This window comes from Atheta coriaria, unplaced genomic scaffold, assembly GCF_025399875.1.
Source record: "Atheta coriaria isolate IRGN ID8LTWV9N9 unplaced genomic scaffold, Caltech_Dcor_3.1 hic_scaffold_4_pilon, whole genome shotgun sequence".
Classification (NCBI taxonomy): Eukaryota; Metazoa; Arthropoda; class Insecta; order Coleoptera; family Staphylinidae; genus Dalotia; species Dalotia coriaria.
The window spans coordinates 1,985,830-2,004,635 of NW_027045446.1; the positions used below are offsets into that span (position 1 = coordinate 1,985,830).

At 36.6% G+C, this 18,806-nt stretch overlaps 4 protein-coding genes across 8 annotated transcripts; 2 read left to right on the forward strand and 2 right to left on the reverse strand.

Annotated features, from left to right (window-relative positions):
• Positions 1 to 4,584: 4,584 nt before the first annotated feature.
• On the reverse strand, positions 4,585 to 10,662 carry LOC135791298 (uncharacterized). Of its 3 annotated transcripts, none has more exons than XM_065301671.1 (5): positions 10,520 to 10,662; positions 9,633 to 10,025; positions 9,386 to 9,577; positions 9,063 to 9,194; positions 4,585 to 8,964 (listed from the first exon to the last, which is right to left on the reverse strand). In XM_065301671.1, the coding sequence occupies exons 3-5, from the start codon at positions 9,563 to 9,565 to the stop codon at positions 7,081 to 7,083; spliced, it is 2,196 nt and encodes a 731-aa protein (XP_065157743.1). In that variant the 5' UTR covers positions 9,566 to 9,577; positions 9,633 to 10,025; positions 10,520 to 10,662; the 3' UTR covers positions 4,585 to 7,080. The 3 variants fall into 3 exon arrangements, with proteins under 3 accessions (XP_065157743.1, XP_065157742.1, XP_065157744.1); XM_065301670.1 differs by having other exon boundaries at positions 9,633 to 10,028; positions 10,520 to 10,653; XM_065301672.1 differs by lacking the exon at positions 9,063 to 9,194 and having other exon boundaries at positions 9,633 to 10,028; positions 10,520 to 10,653.
• A 117-nt stretch (positions 10,663 to 10,779) lies between these two features.
• On the reverse strand, positions 10,780 to 13,205 carry LOC135791299 (histone-lysine N-methyltransferase SMYD3-like). Of its 2 annotated transcripts, none has more exons than XM_065301674.1 (7): positions 13,005 to 13,205; positions 12,376 to 12,515; positions 12,075 to 12,316; positions 11,660 to 11,964; positions 11,318 to 11,597; positions 11,098 to 11,233; positions 10,780 to 11,042 (listed from the first exon to the last, which is right to left on the reverse strand). In XM_065301674.1, exons 1-7 carry the CDS (start codon positions 13,005 to 13,007, stop codon positions 10,829 to 10,831), a joined length of 1,320 nt encoding a protein of 439 aa, XP_065157746.1. In that variant the 5' UTR covers positions 13,008 to 13,205; the 3' UTR covers positions 10,780 to 10,828. The 2 variants fall into 2 exon arrangements, with proteins under 2 accessions (XP_065157746.1, XP_065157745.1); XM_065301673.1 differs by having other exon boundaries at positions 11,098 to 11,260; positions 13,005 to 13,204.
• A 53-nt stretch (positions 13,206 to 13,258) lies between these two features.
• Positions 13,259 to 15,086, forward strand: LOC135791301 (26S proteasome non-ATPase regulatory subunit 4-like). 2 transcript variants are annotated; one of them, XM_065301675.1, is made up of 7 exons: positions 13,259 to 13,440; positions 13,543 to 13,683; positions 13,738 to 13,849; positions 13,901 to 14,107; positions 14,168 to 14,335; positions 14,388 to 14,649; positions 14,716 to 15,086. In XM_065301675.1, exons 1-7 carry the CDS (start codon positions 13,415 to 13,417, stop codon positions 14,958 to 14,960), a joined length of 1,161 nt encoding a protein of 386 aa, XP_065157747.1. In that variant the 5' UTR covers positions 13,259 to 13,414; the 3' UTR covers positions 14,961 to 15,086. The 2 variants fall into 2 exon arrangements, with proteins under 2 accessions (XP_065157747.1, XP_065157748.1); XM_065301676.1 differs by having other exon boundaries at positions 13,261 to 13,440; positions 14,734 to 15,086.
• A 2,208-nt stretch (positions 15,087 to 17,294) lies between these two features.
• LOC135791302 (dehydrodolichyl diphosphate synthase complex subunit nus1-like) lies at positions 17,295 to 18,725 on the forward strand. Its single transcript, XM_065301678.1, has 2 exons — positions 17,295 to 17,969; positions 18,042 to 18,725. Exons 1-2 carry the CDS (start codon positions 17,684 to 17,686, stop codon positions 18,467 to 18,469), a joined length of 714 nt encoding a protein of 237 aa, XP_065157750.1. The 5' UTR covers positions 17,295 to 17,683; the 3' UTR covers positions 18,470 to 18,725.
• Positions 18,726 to 18,806: the final 81 nt, after the last annotated feature.

The following is an 18,806-nucleotide window of genomic DNA, read 5'->3' on the forward strand; positions in this document are numbered from 1 at the left end:
AATTTTCTCGGAAAGTAATAAAGTTAGAGAAAAATTTTCTTCATTTTCTTCATGTGGTGATATGGCTCTACGAAATGGCAGATTTAGTTTTTCCAATTTCCAAAGTTGACCAAACACCACTCGAAAAAGATCAAGAGGTTACACTTGACGATTTTGTGGCTCAAAAATTATTTTTTACGCTAGAAGAAAATGGAAAACGTCAATCGATAGAGTTTTCCAAGGGGATGAAAGATATCTAGTCAGTTTTTTGATAACATCAATATTTCGGAAAATGGGCGGTAAGTTCAAAACTGATCAAATAAAACCACCCCTCCGATTTTCCTCAAACTTTCTAAATTGATGTAAAACAGTGCCAGGAATCCATTAATGAAGGTTTGGTTGCGCTATCTTAATTAGTTTTCAAGTTATTGACCATTTTCAATTATTACATAAGTGTTGATAACTGAAAATTTTAAAGTGTTAGATAATGTAGAATTTAATCCTACAGACGAATATGAAAACAGTTTTCCTTTATCTCTAATAGTTTGCAAGATAAATGGGAAAAACTGGTTTATACATTTTCTTCATCATTTCTTAAGCAAAAAATGAAAATTGGAAATTTAATGTTTTTTCTGCAGCTGCTGTTAGTAAACATGATTATAAACACTTTATCTTAGTAATATTTTGTTATCAGACTAATAGTTTAGATAATAATCACCATTTAGTTATAAATATTACCATAGCATTTCTTCAGTTTTGAGAGAATAACCATTTAATTATTTTAATAGTATATGATGTAGAGGATCTCTCAAGGATTACGGATATGAAATCCTTTTGTTCCTATGCTTTTTAGTTTTCGAGATATGTAGATACATGTGAAATTTTAAATTCAATTCGCACGAAAATAATTTTAAGCCAAAAGTCCGACCCTGTTCTTCGAGCAAAAATAATTTTAAGCAATAAGTCCGACCCTGTTTTTCGCACAAAATAATTTTAAGCTAAAAGTCCGACCCTGTTCTTTGAGCAAAAATAATTTTAAACAAAACGTCCGACCCTGTTTTTCGACCAAAATTAAATTCACAAAACAAAAAAATCTGAAAAAAGAACAACATTAAATAGGGGAAAAAACAAATAAAACACAATATTTTGTCAATTGACATGAATATATTATAATTTGTTTAAATTCATAGGCAATTAATTGTAAACGTCCAAAAGATTATCTTAACGATGTATTTTATTTCAATCCCTTACACCCATTAAAAGTGCCCTAAAATGCCCTTTAAAAGATGCTAACTTTATAAAAAATTGAAAAAATGGTGTGGAAAACACCCTGTATCTCCTAAACTAATATACTTTCTCCAGGTTTTTTGACGCCACTTTATAGCTCAAGAGACGCTCTTTACGATGTACTTTATTTCAATCCTCTAAACGTAGTAGAAGTGCCCAAAAATGCCCTTCAGAAGTTAACAATTTTATGAAAATTTAAAAACATGGTGTGGAAAACACCCTGTATCTCCTAAACTAATGTACTTTTTCCATGTTTTTTGACGCCATTTTATAGTTCAAGAGACGCTCTTTACGATGTACTTTATTTCAATCCTCTAAACCTATTAGAAGTGCCCTAAAATGCCCTTCAAAAGTTGGCAATTTTATGAAAATTTAAAAACATGGTGTGGAAAACACCCTGTATCTCTTAAACTAATATATTTTCTCCATGTTTTTTGACGCCACTTTATAGCTCAAGAGACGCTCTTTACGATGTACTTTATTTCAATGCTCTAAACCTATTAGAAGTGCCCTAAAATGCCCTTCAAAAGTTGGCAATTTTATGAAAATTTAAAAACATGGTGTGGAAAACACCCTATATCTCCTAATCTAACATACTTTCTCCAGGTTTTTTGACGCCAAATTATAGTTCAAGAGACGCTCTTTCCGATGTATTTTATTTCAATGCTCTAAACCTTTTAGAAGTGCCCTAAAATGTCCTTCAAAAGTAGGCAATTTTTTCATTAAAATCTGAAAATTTTCTTGAAATTGGAATAAAAATGAACCGAAAAATTCGGCCCTGTTTTTCAACCAAAAATTTTTTAACGCAAAAAGTTTGACCCTGCTCTTCAAGCAAAAATTATTTTAATACATTATTTCAACTCTGAGTTTTGGTTGAACAAATTTTGTAAAAAAAAGTTTGGCCCTGTATTTCAACAAAAAATAATGTTAAAATACAATTTGCATTTCCAATTCAGAATTTAATCTACTTTCAGAATCTGAAAACAAAATTTAAAAATTTCAATTACCCTCGAATAGAGACTCATGAATCAATTATCTCGGGAACTAGAAAAGATAAATAAAAACCGAAAACACTATTTTGTTCAGTATGAAATCCTAGGTAAGATAACATTTTAATAATTTCAAATATAACATGTGTCTTTAAAATTTTCCGCTGCAATTTTCTCGGAAAGTAATAAAGTTAGAAAAGAACTTTCTTCATTTTGTTCATGAGGTGGCAAGGATCTATAAAATGGCAGATTTAGATTTTCCATTTTCCAAAGTTGACCAAAGACCACTCAAAAGAATCAAGAGGTTACACTTGACTCTTTTTGGAGTCAAAAATTTTTTTTAAAGCTAGAAGAAAATGGAAAACGTTAATCGATTTAGTTTTCCAAGGGGATGAAAGATATCAAGTCAGTTTTCCGATAACATCATTATTTCGAAAAATTAGTGGTCAATTAAAACTGATCAAATAAAACTACCTCTTCGATTTTCCCCAAACTTTCCAAACTGATGAAAAACAATGCCAGGAATCCACAAATCCAAGTTTGGTTGCGCTATCTTAATTAGTTATCAAGTTATTGACCATTTTTAATTATTGCATAAGTGTTGATAATTGTAAATTTTATCATGTTATATAATGTAAAATTTAATTCTACATACGAATATGAAAACCGTTTTTCTTTATCTTTAATGGTTTTCAAGATAAGCAAGAAAAACTGGTCTATTCGTTTTCTTTATCATTTCCTAGACAAAAAAATAAAAATTAGAAATATGACTTTTTTATTGCATCATATTGAAGAACATGTAATTCTACATACTTTATCTTAATAAAATTTTGTTCTAAAATTAATTGTTTTGATAATAATGACCCTAACAAAGTCATGTTTTGTTGCTATTCAAATTATATTCTTTTTTTTATTCAAATTGCAAATAAGGCCTAAACGGTAAATGTTAGCAAAAAATGTTATTAAAGTAATCGATTCAAAATTATATTATATATCAGGATCCGAAAACAGAATTTAAAAATTCGAACTTTTAATTTCGAACATAAAAAAGAGAAATCTTTTGCCTTTTTTATAACAAAATCTTTTCGTTAAATTTTTTTATGCACTTTTTGTCGTTTTTCAAAAAGGGTGCCATCTGGTAGAGAATTTTTTAAGGATCAAGAATATGAAGTCCTTTTTTCCGTAACCCTTTTAGTTCCCGAGATAATCGCAATTTAATTTCGCCGGTATCACGGGAAAAATTTAAGAAAAAAGTTCGACCCTGTTGTTCGACCGAAAATATTTTTAGGAAAAAAGTTCGACCCTGTTCTTCGACCAAAAAATTTTTTAACAAAAAAGTTCGACTCTGTTGTTCGGCCGAAATTTTTTTAGGAAATTAAATTCGACTCTGTTCTTCGACGAAAAAAAAAATTTAATAACAAAGTGTGACCCTGTTATTCAATCAAAAATGAAATTTATTGGTCAAAAATAGCAATATTTAAAGGGCATTTTAAGGCACTTTTACAGGGTATACAGAGTTAAAAAGGTATGCATATTGTAGAGGGTTTCTTAAACTTTAACATGACGTTGAAAAACTTTAAGAAAATCGTTTAGTTCACGAAATACAGGCCGTTTTCCATAGCATGTTTTCAAATTTTCACAAACTTGCCAACTTTTATTTTATAGGTATTTTATGGCACTTCCAAAAGGAATTGGGGGTTAATATTTGTTGCATCGTCAAGAAGGGCTCTTGAACTATAATATGGCATCAAGAAATTCCAAGAAAGTATAATAGTCCACGAGATACAGGGTGTTTTCCGCACCATGTTTTCAAATATTCATAAAATTGGCAACATTTAAAGGGCATTTCAGGGCACTTCCGAAGGGCCTAGATTACTGAAATAAAATGCATTGCAAAGAGGATCTGTTGAACTCTAATTTGACGCTGAGAAACTTTGGGAAAGTCAATTAGTTCAGGAGATACAGTGTATTTTGTACACAATGTTTTCAAATTTTCATAAAATTGCCAACGATTGAAGGGCATTTTAGGGCACTTCCAACGAGTCTAGCAGGCTGAAAGAGAATGCATCGTATAATAGTGTCTTGGAGTATAATATGGCGGCGAAAAACACATAGAAAGTGAATTAGCGCAAGAGATACAGGGTGTTTTCCACACCACGTTTTCAAATTTTTAGAAAAATGCCAATATGCAGAGCATTTTAGGACACTTTGACAAGGTTTGGGAAGGGTTAAGGGTATGTATGTTGTAAAAGATCTCGTGTCCATTCCACTGAAAAAGAAGGCTCAGGAGCAAACTCAGGGAACATTATAAATAAAATAAAAACACTGATTGCAAGGAATAACATTTATGTTCTTTATTCTGTTCGCATTGTATTTCCTTCAATTATTTTTGCATCTTTGTTCAATATATCTAATTTCGTATAGTTTCAGTTTGAATCTGATTTACAATATCATTAGTGTCCGCATTGTTTTATTTGAATTTACTCTCAAAATACAGGTGTTTTGAATTGCATCACTAAGATATATGGTATAAATTCTCATTATTACATGTAAAATGCAAGCCGAAACATGACTGCACTTCGTTTTCCAACACTTCCTTTGCTCTGTTCACAAATTGTCGTGTTCAACACCATATTTTGAAAGAGTAATTGATATAATAAGTGTTAAGGCATACGAATAAGTGAAAATAGGCACTAAACATATCTCAATTCATCTCAAATTTGATACCGTAATATGACGAATTCAACGAAAAATTAAAAAGAGACAACGCCTACAGACAAACATAAAATGCGTTTGGACATCGACGCGTGTTTGATTCCTAATTTCCTGTAAGTTGACTGTTTGCTTTTTAGATTAACTAAATACGATCGACGTCACCACTTAATAAATTTCGAATGTGTTGAAAGTTCCAATGAAAATCAACAAACTATAATAATTAACAAAAACTTTGAAACAAAAATATAACAACACATTTACTTCGTCGCGAGTCAAACATAACAACGGCAAGGCAAGATGTTATGTGTCAACGCGGAAACGTCGATCGCGAACAAATGATACTCCATAAACTATAAAATGAGAAAATCACGATACAAGACGAACATTTGCAAACTCAAGCTCAAACGAAACAAGACCACGCTTGAGGTTGCAATTATTCGCCGGAGATTTTCCACCGAACAAAATATTATCAATAATTAGTTGTTACATTTTAACATAAGAATATTTTTAGCATTTGCGCTCCTCAATAACTCTCGGGCAAACTCTCGTCAAATACATTAAATCTTTCGTTCTTGCAAAAGTATCGAAACCAATCGCGCTACGGTTATGAATAACATATACAATTTATTACACTCGTTTCTGTTTCCCATTTGAGAGTTCATTTTCCCAAGATTTTCCTTGTGATTAATCATATGCGTTCGAACAACAAAGCACCAAATTAATCGTCGAAGCGCTATAGTTTCTCAACACGTGTTTACAAATTTATACACGCTTGGATTTGTAGCATGATGTCTGATTCAGCAACGAGAATTTCTTTCTGAAATCAAACGCGTAAGAACCGAAAGCGATTCGCTCATATTCAACATTTGCGCGTTGTTACATTTCCATTTACATTTAAAACAATCAGCACAAACAAAATCCCATTCACACACAGCTTCCACATGGCAAATTCGCGCTTGTCAATGTAAATCTCGTTGAATCATTTTGACGCTTCGTTCTCCATTAGATTCCGCTAGTTATCCACAAAAAAGGGCAACCGTTCTGAGCAATATTACAAATTACAAGTGCTAATACAAAATATTTCTACGAATCATTTTGTAAACTCTTAGCATTCGTACTTCTCATTTGGTAATTAGATTAGTAACTTTGGTTCGTTCTGACTAAATAATCAAATCGCCATCGGATATCTACAGGAATCTAATGCGCTGTACGCAGTTTTTGCTTGCTTCAACATTCGTTCTTCGTGTGTATATCGCATACTTGTTATGTTATTAAATATTTGTTTTTCATTATTTTGTGTATTTTTTTGGTTTTAATTTTATGCTTGAATATTACCTATCAATGTCGTGTAGTTCATCTTGCTATAATCAACTACCGATTCGCTGTTTCGCATAAAGAAATTCAAGCAGTATTCAACTAAGTACATTTAAACCTTTAATTTTCATTCCTCCCACAACAACTATCTCTCCTGCCGCAGATGCCACATTAACTTAAACTCGGTTAACATGTTCTGCTTTAAAATTATTTAAATTATCATCTTTCTTTTCCATCTGTACGCTCATCAATTGTGTGTTCTGCGTCGCTCGTTTTCCTGTTATTATTCCTACTGCACATACAATCGTTAGAATTAAAAATGATAAAACATGTTTATAGAATATAGAATAATTTACAAATTAAATATTTAGATACTGGGGCGACTTCGTTATAGGTTTCGGCGCCTTTTGGGAAAAAATATATTCGGCCAGTGCAAGAAGTCGCCATCATTTCTTATTACGTTCTCTAAACGCATCTTTTGTGTGTGTTTTTTTTTACCTTCTCATCGAAAAAATTTGCTAATTTATGGTTTCAAATCATACTTTGCCTACAATAAAAACTATTTTCAATTTATGTAAGTTTGCTGTTTTGATTGTTACAGATAATATGCATATCATAACACGCAACAAAAATATATCTTTACTTTGTTATTTCCCGAGATTCCTGAGGTCGGCTTATTCGTCTAGCACGTGCATAATTTGCGTGCGTATTTAAAAATCTGGGAAATAATCCTGCTTGCAAACGTTTGCGCACTTTTGAATAGTTGCGTAAATAAAAAAAAACGAAACAACTAAAATTACAAAGTAACCGAGCGGAGTGTCGGAATCGTGGCCATTTTCAGCAGACAGTCCTGTTGCAGGCGTGTAGCGAAGCTGAAAGACGCCGAATGTATCGGCACGCCGCCACTGTTGTGCTTGATCCGTAACTGCCTCCACGCGGCGGTGTTTCCGTGTACGTTGCCATGGTCGTCGTCGTCATCGTCATCGTTGGTGGAGCAGATGAGTGCTCCAATGTCGCAAGTATTCTCAGCAAAGGGTAGATCTTCTTCCATGTAGCTCTTCTGCAGGCTGCTCAAATCGGAAAGCAGTTGTTCGCCGTCCTCCTGAATGTCCTCGCGCAACTGCTGACGCTCCTCCAGCGGGGTCACCTTGAACGCACCGCCGTCGGAAGAGTGGCTGGCGCGCAAACACGACATGCATATTTCGCCGTTCCAGATGTTGGAGCTGGCCGCACTTCCGGCAAGTTGCTGACGCTGTGACCACGGCGAATCGCCGCAACACTGCTCGCATTTATGCTCCTTGCCAAAAAGCTCCGCCATCATGCTATCGGGGCGTTGCTCCGACGACTCGGCATCCGAGAGCTGCTCATCAAAGTACGCATCGATATCATCGCTGTACACATCACAGTCGGTGAGTGTAAAAGCCAATCGCGAGAGTGAAACATCCAAGTCTGCAGCGTCTGTCTGACAGCCTTTATCATTCGGATTAACAATGAACTTAAGGCGCAAATTGTTGTTCGACAGATCCTTTTTATACTCCTGATAGCGCTTATTGCACCCGGACTCTTGCAGAAACAAAGTGCCGCTCTCGCTGCGCTGGAATGCCACCACGTCCAAGTTAGCATGAATGGCAAAAGTAGTGCCGTTGGCGTACACACGATTCTTGGCCTCGGCTTTTTCATTGATCGGCTTAAAGTGACTACTGTCCGAGTGCAAGAGATCATCTTTCGGCACAAGCGCATCCGCTTCCACATCTTCCACAGGTCGGGGACTCAAGACGGGCGCTTGATTAGCGCGCACAGTAAAGCGACTGCGCGGGCGAACCTCAGCGAAACAACTATCGTCGCGATTGTGATTCAGTTTAAGCAAACTTTTAGCTACGAGGCTTTCCTGTTCGTAACCATCAGACCAACGCTGCATTGTATAGCTCCACTCATCACCACCGCTCTCGTCGTCAAAGAACGACTGCGGCGGTGACGCCCAAACACCGTGATCAATGCGAATGTTGCTGAATTCATGATCCAGATCAACCGGCTGCAGCGAGTCCTTACTCGTGGACCAAATGGAACTAATAATATTGGTGCCACACTGCAGAAACTTATTGCTGCCCGTGTCGGTCATGTTCGCCAGGTTCATCAAATCGACAGGCATCATTGTCGACGGTGGCGATGGCGAATCAAGCAAGTCGCGAATATCGCCAAGCACCGGCAGGTCTTCGTACATCGCCTCCTCGTTCATCACGGCGGAGTGTTGCAGTGGTTCAGCCTCCCTGCGCGTTTGTTCTTTGTGCCCGCCAGGAACGCCGCGCGAAAAATAGTTAAAACGGTGCTTACCAGTCGAGCGCGCCTTCATTTCCGCTTCCTGTTTGCAGTGCAACTTTTCCTCCAGACTGGCGGCACCACGCTGAGACTTTTTACCCGCGATGCGTCGCTTTGGCGAGCCGAGCCACTTCGGTATAAAGTGGACCAGCTTCGGGCTCGGGTTCGAGGGAGTGCGCGCTAACGCCGGAAACGCGGCGTAGTAACGCCGGGCCGAGTCACGCTCGGAGAGCTTCTTCGGGATGCGGACGGCCTTTGTCTCCTTTGCAATCCGCGGTTCCTCGACGCTGACGACTTCACCCTCGCGCTGGATCTCCTTCAGCTTAGCACAGAGTTCATCCACGAGCGATTCAATGCCACATTTCTACCAAAATACAAAATCAGTCAGAACAATTCTTCAAAAACATCACAAAACACAAATACACACATAGAAAACAATTCGTGTTAATTTTCGGACTGTACCTGATCAGAAGCAGACTTCAGACATTCAACGGCTGCCGAACGTTTAAGTCGATCTGCGTCGGCATGCCCCCAATGCGAGTAGTCGCTCGAACGGCAGAGGCGTTTTCTACCGCCTCCAGCACGTCTCACTTCCTACGCAATAGAAACGACACATGCTTCAGTAATCTCTACCCAACATGCACTGCCATCCCTTCTCTCAACCCCAAGTTACAATAACAGTTTGGCCATTAAGAGGGTAATTATCGGATAATAATATTGACAAAAATATTTGCAAATCTACGCTCATTAGTAAGAGATTATCGACAATGGAAACGTTTTATTACCTTGTTTGGATGAGTGATATGGAGGTCCTGGTCGGGACAAATGATATCGACGGGGTCGCGGTACAATAAGCTCAAGACGTAACGCGTGTAGACGACGGCGTCGATTCCGCGCGCTTCCAACTGCTCTTCAAGCCAATCAGAGACGGCCGATGGCATGGACACCAGTTGCGGATACTTCATAATATATTTTAGCTACAAATAAAGCGTTAAAAACATGATTATACAAAGCACACTTGTTATTTGGTACCTGCGATTGCGAAGGGCGACGATGGCCATGCGTGGACTTCAAAATAGCTCACGCGTGCCGGTGCGGCGCGCGTTCTTCGCTCGTTTGGCGCCTCCTTGGCAGCGATCCTGCCTTCCTGCAGAAGTACGAGCGTGTGGGTGGCTGCGACTAACTATTGCTCTTCTCCTACACATGGTATAAAAAATTCTTCGTGGCTGGGCAAATAATCAGACGCATCATTAGCTGCTGCGCGTGTGTGTGTGTGTTGATGGTGGTGGTCGTTTTACTTCGCGAATATAAGTGTGTGAGCGTGTGTGGATTAGTCAGTAGTTTAGTAGTGTCTTGTTTAGTTGTTGGTAGTTATTTAGTAGTCGGTGTCCTTTTTCGTCTTCTTGTTGCAGACCCCCATCGTAACTGCTGGAACAACAAATGCAAGAAACATGAATGACTGCATAATAGCAACATGTATTTTTTTTTCCTTAATTATAGCGCACGAATGCGAGTAGACTGCACGCGCAAAAATAGACTTTCTCCTTCGTCGGCTGGCGCGCGCGTATCGAACAAATAAATAAAGTGCGATGCAATTACGGACGACTCTTTGTCGCTGACGATGTCTGGCGACCGTCTAGGCCTATTACGGGCTATAATTATCGTCATTTAGAGAGAATAGTGTGGTGTGTATGTGTATTGCACTAGAATACAGTAGATTTAATACTAATTTCATTGTTGTGACGTTTGCAAGGCCGATGTGCATGCATATTGCACAATGTACCGCCGAATTGCACGCGAGCATCGTCGGGAGGGCCGTCACCACGTTAGGATCAGAACAACGGCAATTATGTTCGTGTATAGGCGCGCCATTGACGCAATTCGCGCGTCTAGTTGAAATAAATCCATGGAGGGTTTACCTTACAAACGGGGCTGATGTTCTGCTGCCGAAAATCCACCTCAACACACCCCACAGTTAACAAAACATGGCAGCCAGGCACAATGGCCAAAGTGCCAATCGGAATGAATCCCGCTCGAAGTGCGCTTGGGCAGTACGCCAAGGCCGTGCGACGCGGATGACGCAGTGTTCGGAATCAGACGAACGCGCACGACATCCGCCATTGCATGAACATGGCAACAGCGCATTACAAACAAATTTACAAATAACATACACATCCAATTGGAATAATAGATTTACAGAAACATTCTTACAATATAATATACAAAACTTAAAAAGATCCGGTTTCTAATCGCGCTTGCTGCATCAATGGCAACAATTCATCTCGAAATAATCTACTGGTATCACCATGTGTTAACTTGAGATTATCAAACGCCAGTTTTAAATATTGCAAAGCATCATTACACTTTGCCTCATAGACTAAAATCTTCCCCAGTTTCAAGTACAACAACCCCAACAACGGATGCACATCCCCATAGTACATTCTATAACAAAACAATAATAAAATATGGCATCCTCATAAAAAACTAATCAATATACTTGTATCCATCGATTAATTCCGTTGCAAACACTTGCGCATCCTTCCACTGACCAAAATCGATGCTTGCCTGAAAGCCCAGGTCCAGAGTTCTTACATATTGACGATTTAACTTGTGCAGGACACCTTTCTGCCTGTCTAGACAAAATTTACACACATCCAGATCTAAACATAAGTTATTTTTATACATTTACAAAGAAAATAACTTAAATTAACACTTACAAGCCATATCCTGCATGTTTTTTAAATGTCCATCGGAGAATTCAACAATTTCGCGAAACTTTTCGATGAATTCAATACTAGCAGCCTCACCGCAATCCTCACACTTGAAAGTTTTACTATTCACACAGCCAATGATACAATGCTGACATGCAGCGCCTGTAACATAATGACTGCTTGTATCCACACACTTTGGACACTGACAGATGAAATAATAAGTGTGCTGGAGTTCATCCCGGCGACTTTCCGTCGTTGCAATTACATCAATGTAACTAATATGTATCTACAACCAACAATTAATGAATATTTTTATGGAAAAGCAAAAGATTGTTTGAAATAACTTACATGTGTCCAATCTAAACATGGCAGGTCTTCAATCGCACGAATATAGAGTGTGGTGCCTTCAAAAGTCGCCACCGCATTCGGGCGACATGAATGATCAATCACCGACGCGCCGAGATAAATACCCGTGCCCAAGGCGACCATTTCAGCGTCACAGATGTTGAAACTATTGACGCACATTCGGCCATACATGCCCATCAGCTCCGCTGAGTTGGGAAGTGATTCACCGCCGAGAAAATCGAATAAAACACCGCATAAAGATACAAAATGTTCCATTTTCTTCGAGTTTTCCTTCAAATCCGTGTAATCTAGAGGAAAAAATCATGAAAAATCAAGTTTAAATTTAAAAACATCAAAAATACTAATTAAACTTTAATAAAATAGGTTTTAAATTCTAACACTTTGTTTATTTACTTACGTGACATGAGATCTTTAAACATTCGAAAGTTTCCTTCTGTATAGTAACTTTTCACAAGATCTCCACCCTTGCGGAGTTTCCGAATGAGTCGTGCAAGAAGTCGAGCTGCATCTGGTATCACCCGAGGTGCAACACGTCGCAAACTCACACATTCCGGCTTGTGAATTGACCATGCCTCACGCTGACAACCTTTTCCACAATAATACACAAACTGGCAGTTGGAACACTTCAATAACTGCCCTCTAAAACATAAAAATTTAGTTTTTTCAAGTTTTTAAAATAATATTTTAACTTTACTAACTTCTGAAAGCAATTGTCGCAGTACTGTGTGTGTAGTTTCGAGCTGAGTACGAAAACGAACGGCTGCTCCTTGAGTAAAGTTGTCCCGGCGCTGATTTTCTTTTGCAAACGCATCTTGCTGTCGTCCTCGCCGGCTGCAGACTAAAATATCAAGCAGGAAATTTATTTTATTTTCAGGTACCAGTGAATATTGCTGCTATTTATAAATTTCCTCTTTGCGGAATTCGAAAGAGGACACCAATACATATTTTGCTGATATATTTAAAATGACTTAACTAATTGAGCACACAGTTGAGCAGTAACTGTGCAATCATTATATTAGATATTACAGTTGGGACCAATGGAAGTGTTGTGATTTGTAATTTGGCATAAAATGCTGGCACGTTTCAATAGTCAAGGGCACAAATGCAACTGCAATAGTTATTACATAGTTTTTTTTTTGTTTTTGAACGACATCAAGGTGTTGGGCTAATGTGCAGTTTACAATTGTGCTATATTTAAAATCGTACGCACATTGATTGCGCGCGATTACTACGTGCGCTGGTTGCTATTTTTAAAAGCGGATGTTTTGAGGAAAGTCGTCAGTGGGAAACTTAAGGGGCCAAAAATAGTGAAGAAAATATAACCTACCATTTTGTTACACTGATGCGATTGTTAACAATCATAACAGATTTAATTCTACAACACACATGTAGTTATTAGTTATTTTCTGTATTTAAAGCTATTCTATTATTTATAAGAATTATTTTGATGATTATTAACATGTAACAATCAAGAAACAAACAACGTTTTTCATTTGTTTTCGTCGAATGTCACGGTTACAGTGTTGCCATGATTACTTTCTTATTTTGAATTACAGCACCACCTATGCAGTATTTTTCATACTATAAACACAATCTGTGTTTGACAATTCGGTCTTTCACCTACAAACCAACTTGCATTTTTCACTCAATCGAGAATTCATTTCACGAACAATTTTGAAGGAAAATTATCAAATTTCCAGTTAAAGTACAGCGTAAAACACGTAAATTATCCTCAAAATGGTTCTGGAAAGTACAATGATATGGTGAGTAAATTAAACATCACTTTAGCTAACCTATAATGTCAGATGACTTTGCATCTTGTTCTTCTTTGTATCAAATATTAATTAATTTCTAAATGTTTACAGCGTTGATAACAGCGACTACATGCGAAACGGAGATTTCGTGCCTACAAGACTCCAAGCTCAACAAGATGCAGTGAATTTAGTCTGCCATTCGAAAACCAGGTCTAATCCAGAGAATAATGTAGGATTACTTACACTCGCAAAGTAAATATTAAAAAAAATAATAATAACATAAATATTAATAGAAATATTTTGTAGTGTGGAAGTTCTGGCAACTTTAACAAGTGATGTAGGCAGAATCTTGTCCAAATTGCATCAAGTAAACCCGAATGGTGACATTAATCTGCACACAGGCATCAGGATTGCTCATGTATGTTTATAACTATTTAATTATTAAGTGTTAATATGTTTATTTTATCAGCTGGCGTTGAAACATCGCCAAGGGAAGAACCACAAGATGCGTATCGTCGCATTTGTCGGTAGTCCAGTCGCTGCTGAAGAGAAAGAACTTGTTAAATTGGCTAAGAAGTTGAAAAAAGAGAAAGTCAACGTGGATTTGATCAGTTTCGGTGAGGAAACCATCAATACTGATGTCCTCACTACTTTTGTCAACACTCTAAATGGAAAAGTAAGAAAATCAGCATTTTTAAACATAAAAAAACTAAATTATTAAATATTAAATTTACAGGATGGTACTGGTAGCCATCTTGTAACTGTTCCACCAGGTCCCCATCTATCGGACGCTCTCATTACTTCTCCGATCATCCAGGGTGAAGATGGTACCGGTGGTGCTGGTCTTGGCACTTCCGGTTTCGAATTCGGTGTCGATCCGAATGAAGACCCCGAATTAGCTTTGGTAATTTTATTTTATATCGTTTTGCATTTAAAATTAATCTAAAAATCCGCAGGCATTGCGTGTTTCCATGGAGGAACAACGCCAGCGTCAAGAAAGTGACGCCGCTCGCGCAAAGCAAGCATCAACCACGGAAAGCGTCCCAGCTGCTATCAAAGAGGAACCAACCGAAGAAGCTCTCCTAGAGAGAGCCCTGGCTATGTCCATGGAAGAAGACGCTACTGAGCCGGTTGGTTCACACGCCAGCGTTGATTTCGCTAACATGACAGAAGAAGAACAAATCGCGTTCGCTGTGCAGATGTCTATGCAGGATACTCGTAAGCACTAATTAATCCATAATCCTATTATTTCTATTTTTAAATTTTATGTAAAATATATAATAGAAAATGTTGATGGTATAGAATCATCGTCCACGTCGCAAGTAACTTCAAAGAAAAGCGAGGAATCCATGGATGTGGAAGGCGATGAAGACTATTCTGAAGTGATGAATGACCCAGCGTTCCTGCAAAGTGTACTGGAGAATCTGCCGGGTGTTGATCCACAGTCGGAGGCCATTCGACAAGCAGTGGGTAATCTTGGCAAGGATAAGAAGAAAGACGACAAGGAGGACAAAGCAGAGAAGAAATAAATCCATTTTTTTTATGAAATCCAGTACTGATCGTATCTTATCTGAATATTTGTGCTCTTTAAGTGGGAGCTTATTACTTTACTTATAAACTGCACTAAGAATATATAGGGTGTATGATTTATACAATGTTTTTTTTAATTTTATCCCTTTGAAAAACATCAAATATTCTTTTATGGTGGATATTTCAAGGACTTTTCTTGCATATTTATGCATTTATATGATTTTTTGATGGTAGTTAATTAAATTTATTGTTTAATTACGTTTATTAGTTGAATTTAGAGGAAAATAGTTTTTCTTGTTATAAACAACAAAATCGACGGGAATTTAAAGTAAAATTATCCTTTTATCGTTTTATATTAATATCTACATGGTTTTTGTACTTTTCTTGGTATTTGAGCAGTCAATGTATAAGTTTGGTTAGGTTATGTTATGTTAACCTTAAAAACCATTATTTCAAGAACATTACTTGCATATTATGCATCTTTATGACTTATAGATGGTAATTATTGGTTTAATTGATTAATTTTATTGTTTAATGACGTTTATCGGTTGTATTTATTAAGAAAATAGATTTTTCTGCTATAAACAACAAAAATCGACGGGAATTTAAAGTAAAATTATCCTTTTTATCGTTTTATATTAATATCTACATGGTTTTTGTACTTTTCTTCTATTTCAGTAGTCAATGAATAAGTTTGGTTAGGTTATGTTATGTTAACCTTAAAACCATTATTTCAAGGATATTACTTGCATATTATGCAGTTTTATGACTTATAGATGGTAATTATTGGTTTAATTGATTAATTTTATTGTTTAATGACGTTTATCAATTGTATTTATCAAGAAAATAGATTTTTCTGCTGTAAACAACAAAAATCAACGGGTATTTAAAGTAAAATTATCATTTTTATCGTTTTATATTAATATCTGCATGATTTTTGTACTTCTCTTGGTATTTGAGCAGTCAATGTATAACTTTGGTTAATTTATGTTATTATAACCTTAAAAACAATTATTTCAAGAACATTACTTGTATAGATGGTAATTATTGGTTTAATTGATTAATTTTATTGTTTAATGACGTTTATCAGTTGAATTTAGCAGAAAAATAGTTTTTTTGCTATAAACAACAAAAATCGACGGGAATTTAAAGTAAAATTATCATTTTTATCGTTTTATATTAATATCTACATGGTTTTTGTACTTTTCTGGGTATTTGAGCAGTCAATGAATAAGTTTGGTTAAGTTATGTTATTATAACCTTAAAAACCATTATTTCAAGAACATTACTTGCATATTAAGCATTTTTATGACTTATAGATGGTAATTATTGGTTTTATTAATTAATTATATTGTTTAATGATGTTTATCAGATGAATTTCTAAAGAAAAATAGTTTTTTTGTTTACAAACACCAAAAATCAACGGGATTTTTACAGTAAAACCAATTTATCCTTTTATTTATATTTATACCTGACAAGTTTTTATACATTTTGGGTTGTTTTCGTTTTTACTGTTAAAATAAGCCTGTTATCATCGCACGCGATAGTTTTTTTCATGAATTATCTGACTCACTACCGCAGTTACCTCAATATACTCGCAGCTATACAAAACATACGAAAATTGCATGAATATTGACGTTTTTTCATTGCGATTTTATCATAATGTATTTATTTTGATTCATCACTTTCTGTATCCGAGTTGCGTATGCACCGTCATCGTTTTAAACTTTGCAACGTGGAACAAATCAGTTATCAGCCGAACATATGAAAAATTGATTAAACGTGTTCGCACTTTGATAACTTCAGCAAATATAAGTGAATGCAAACGAAATTCACGCAACTTTGTAATATTTCGCAGAAATGTATAAAAAGGTTGTGTAGACTTACAAAAAGTAGAAAAAAACAAAATAGACATACCAAAAATGACGCAAGTTGATTATTATGGAAGCAGTTTTAGTCATTAGTAAATTGAAAAACACTTTAAATATAAAAAAAACGTGACTTAAAAGTTTAACCCAATATTTTAGGTTATGTTAACCTAACCTAATTTTGACATGCTTTGAACCCTTTTTGACAGAATTTTAACAAAACCACCACAGAAAATCACTATATTCACTAAATTATTAATTATTTTATGCTTTAAAGTAATAATAATTAAATTAACAGCCAATAATTAGCCACAATTACAATCACCCACCATTTTTGACATTATTATACAGGTAATTACTTATGAGGCAAGAAAAAAAACTTACTTGTTATTTATTATTATTACTTAATTTGAAATCTCAGATATCCCGGCACTGATTGCCCACTCGTAGCTCGTTTATATTTTCATTTTCGTCGCGCGTTGACTCGACAGATAGCAACGTACAGCGTTTCGGATCAGTCGGTGTCGGTGCGTGGCTCGTCGGTACATCGCGACTACAACCTCCGAAACGCCTCACATTCTTGCATCATCTCCAGCGGAACACACGAGCCACCAAACCCCGAAACATTATTATCACACACACACACTGCACATCTGCGTGCGGAATTATTGATACTCCCAAGTGTTAATCAGACGTTTGTAACCTTGCATCATGAGTACATCCGTACAATCGCGACACCTGACTTGTTACAGAATTAATTCCTGCTTAAAACGCTCCTAGAAGTTGATTAATGCAAAGTTTAAAATAACAAATAGTACTATTACATAGATACATAGCAACCTGCGCCAAATAAAATGGTTAGTGATTACTTTTATTATGTGCTATGGTTATTGGCGCACACGGTGGTCGCGCTAATTACACAAACTCGTGATGTTTACCTCCTGGTATACAACAGACTGCTACGCGGCGACAAACTGCCGCAGCTGAGGAAGCTACCACAGCATTTAACAGTGCTGCTGCCTTCTAGTCCACCAACATCACCAGCATCCACCAACTCCAAGCATCTTGACATTCTAGTTAACTTGGTTTTGTGGTCGCTTGCCACAAATATACAATATGTGTCTTTTTATGACCCACTGGGTAAGCAAAACACTTCAAAAACTTATAAACAACAAAGTTTAATTAATAATTTTAATATTATTAAAATTTTAGGTCTTTTAGTTAAGTGGGAAGATGAATTAATGAAGAGAATTCAATCGAGAATGAATAAAAGTCAGAGGTTAATCTGGCATGGAGCAAATACAACCGGAAAGAACGGATTCGCCGGGCCGAAAGTGCATGTAAAGATTTTATCGGCTGGTCGTGCTGCCCTGGTCGATGCATGTCGACAATTATCACACACCGAGCAGGTTTTAACAGTGCCCATCATCAGTAAACACCTGCTGACCAACTATGAGTTCCCCGATCCGCAACTGGCGATTTATTTCGGGGAGTATTTGAATCTGTGCGGATATCCGCCGTGGCAGATTCGTCTCACTGAGTTTATACACGCCGGGCGCCATTTGCACGCGTTCGATGAGCGTGAATTCTTTTCGGTGCTGCAGTTTTATAGTAAATGTCAGCAGCGCGTAGGCAAATGAACTTTTGTGTTACAATTCCGTAGGATAAGTTGAATTGTTTCAATAGCTGAGCGTGTGTTGGCTCAGTTATGCCATTAACGTAATTTGTACATTCGTTTTTTATCAAAACACGTTTAGTTGTGTACAGTCATTTGTAACATTATTTGATTTCAACTTAAACAAAGTGAACGCATCACTGGGAGATGTAATAAGTAATAAAAAGTGGAAAATAATAATAAAATGAGAACGCACGCATTTCGGGTGGGCACAATGTAAATATTTTCGTTTGTCTTCTTACGTATGTTTGCACGAAACGCACGACATTTTTATTGTTTGATTGATTTATATTTTGTTCTTG

Excerpts from the sequence above, each read along its gene's own strand:
- LOC135791298 (XM_065301671.1), bottom strand. The coding sequence starts at position 9,565 with ATGAAGTATCCGCAACTGGTGTCCATGCCATCGGCCGTCTCTGATTGG. Across the intron at positions 9,195-9,385 it reads ATATCACTCATCCAAACAAG|GAAGTGAGACGTGCTGGAGG; the intron begins GTAATAAAACGT and ends TCTATTGCGTAG. Across the intron at positions 8,965-9,062 it reads TGAAGTCTGCTTCTGATCAG|AAATGTGGCATTGAATCGCT; the intron begins GTACAGTCCGAA and ends GTATTTTGGTAG.
- LOC135791299 (XM_065301673.1), bottom strand. Across the intron at positions 12,317-12,375 it reads TGCGACAATTGCTTTCAGAA|AGGGCAGTTATTGAAGTGTT; the intron begins GTTAGTAAAGTT and ends TTTATGTTTTAG. Across the intron at positions 11,043-11,097 it reads GAATTAATCGATGGATACAA|AATGTACTATGGGGATGTGC; the intron begins GTATATTGATTA and ends GTTTTGTTATAG.
- LOC135791301 (XM_065301675.1), top strand. The coding sequence starts at position 13,415 with ATGGTTCTGGAAAGTACAATGATATG. Across the intron at positions 13,441-13,542 it reads CTGGAAAGTACAATGATATG|CGTTGATAACAGCGACTACA; the intron begins GTGAGTAAATTA and ends AAATGTTTACAG. Across the intron at positions 14,108-14,167 it reads TCAACACTCTAAATGGAAAA|GATGGTACTGGTAGCCATCT; the intron begins GTAAGAAAATCA and ends TTAAATTTACAG.
- LOC135791302 (XM_065301678.1), top strand. The coding sequence starts at position 17,684 with ATGGTTAGTGATTACTTTTATTATGTGCTATGGTTATTGGCGCACACG. Across the intron at positions 17,970-18,041 it reads GTCTTTTTATGACCCACTGG|GTCTTTTAGTTAAGTGGGAA; the intron begins GTAAGCAAAACA and ends TTAAAATTTTAG.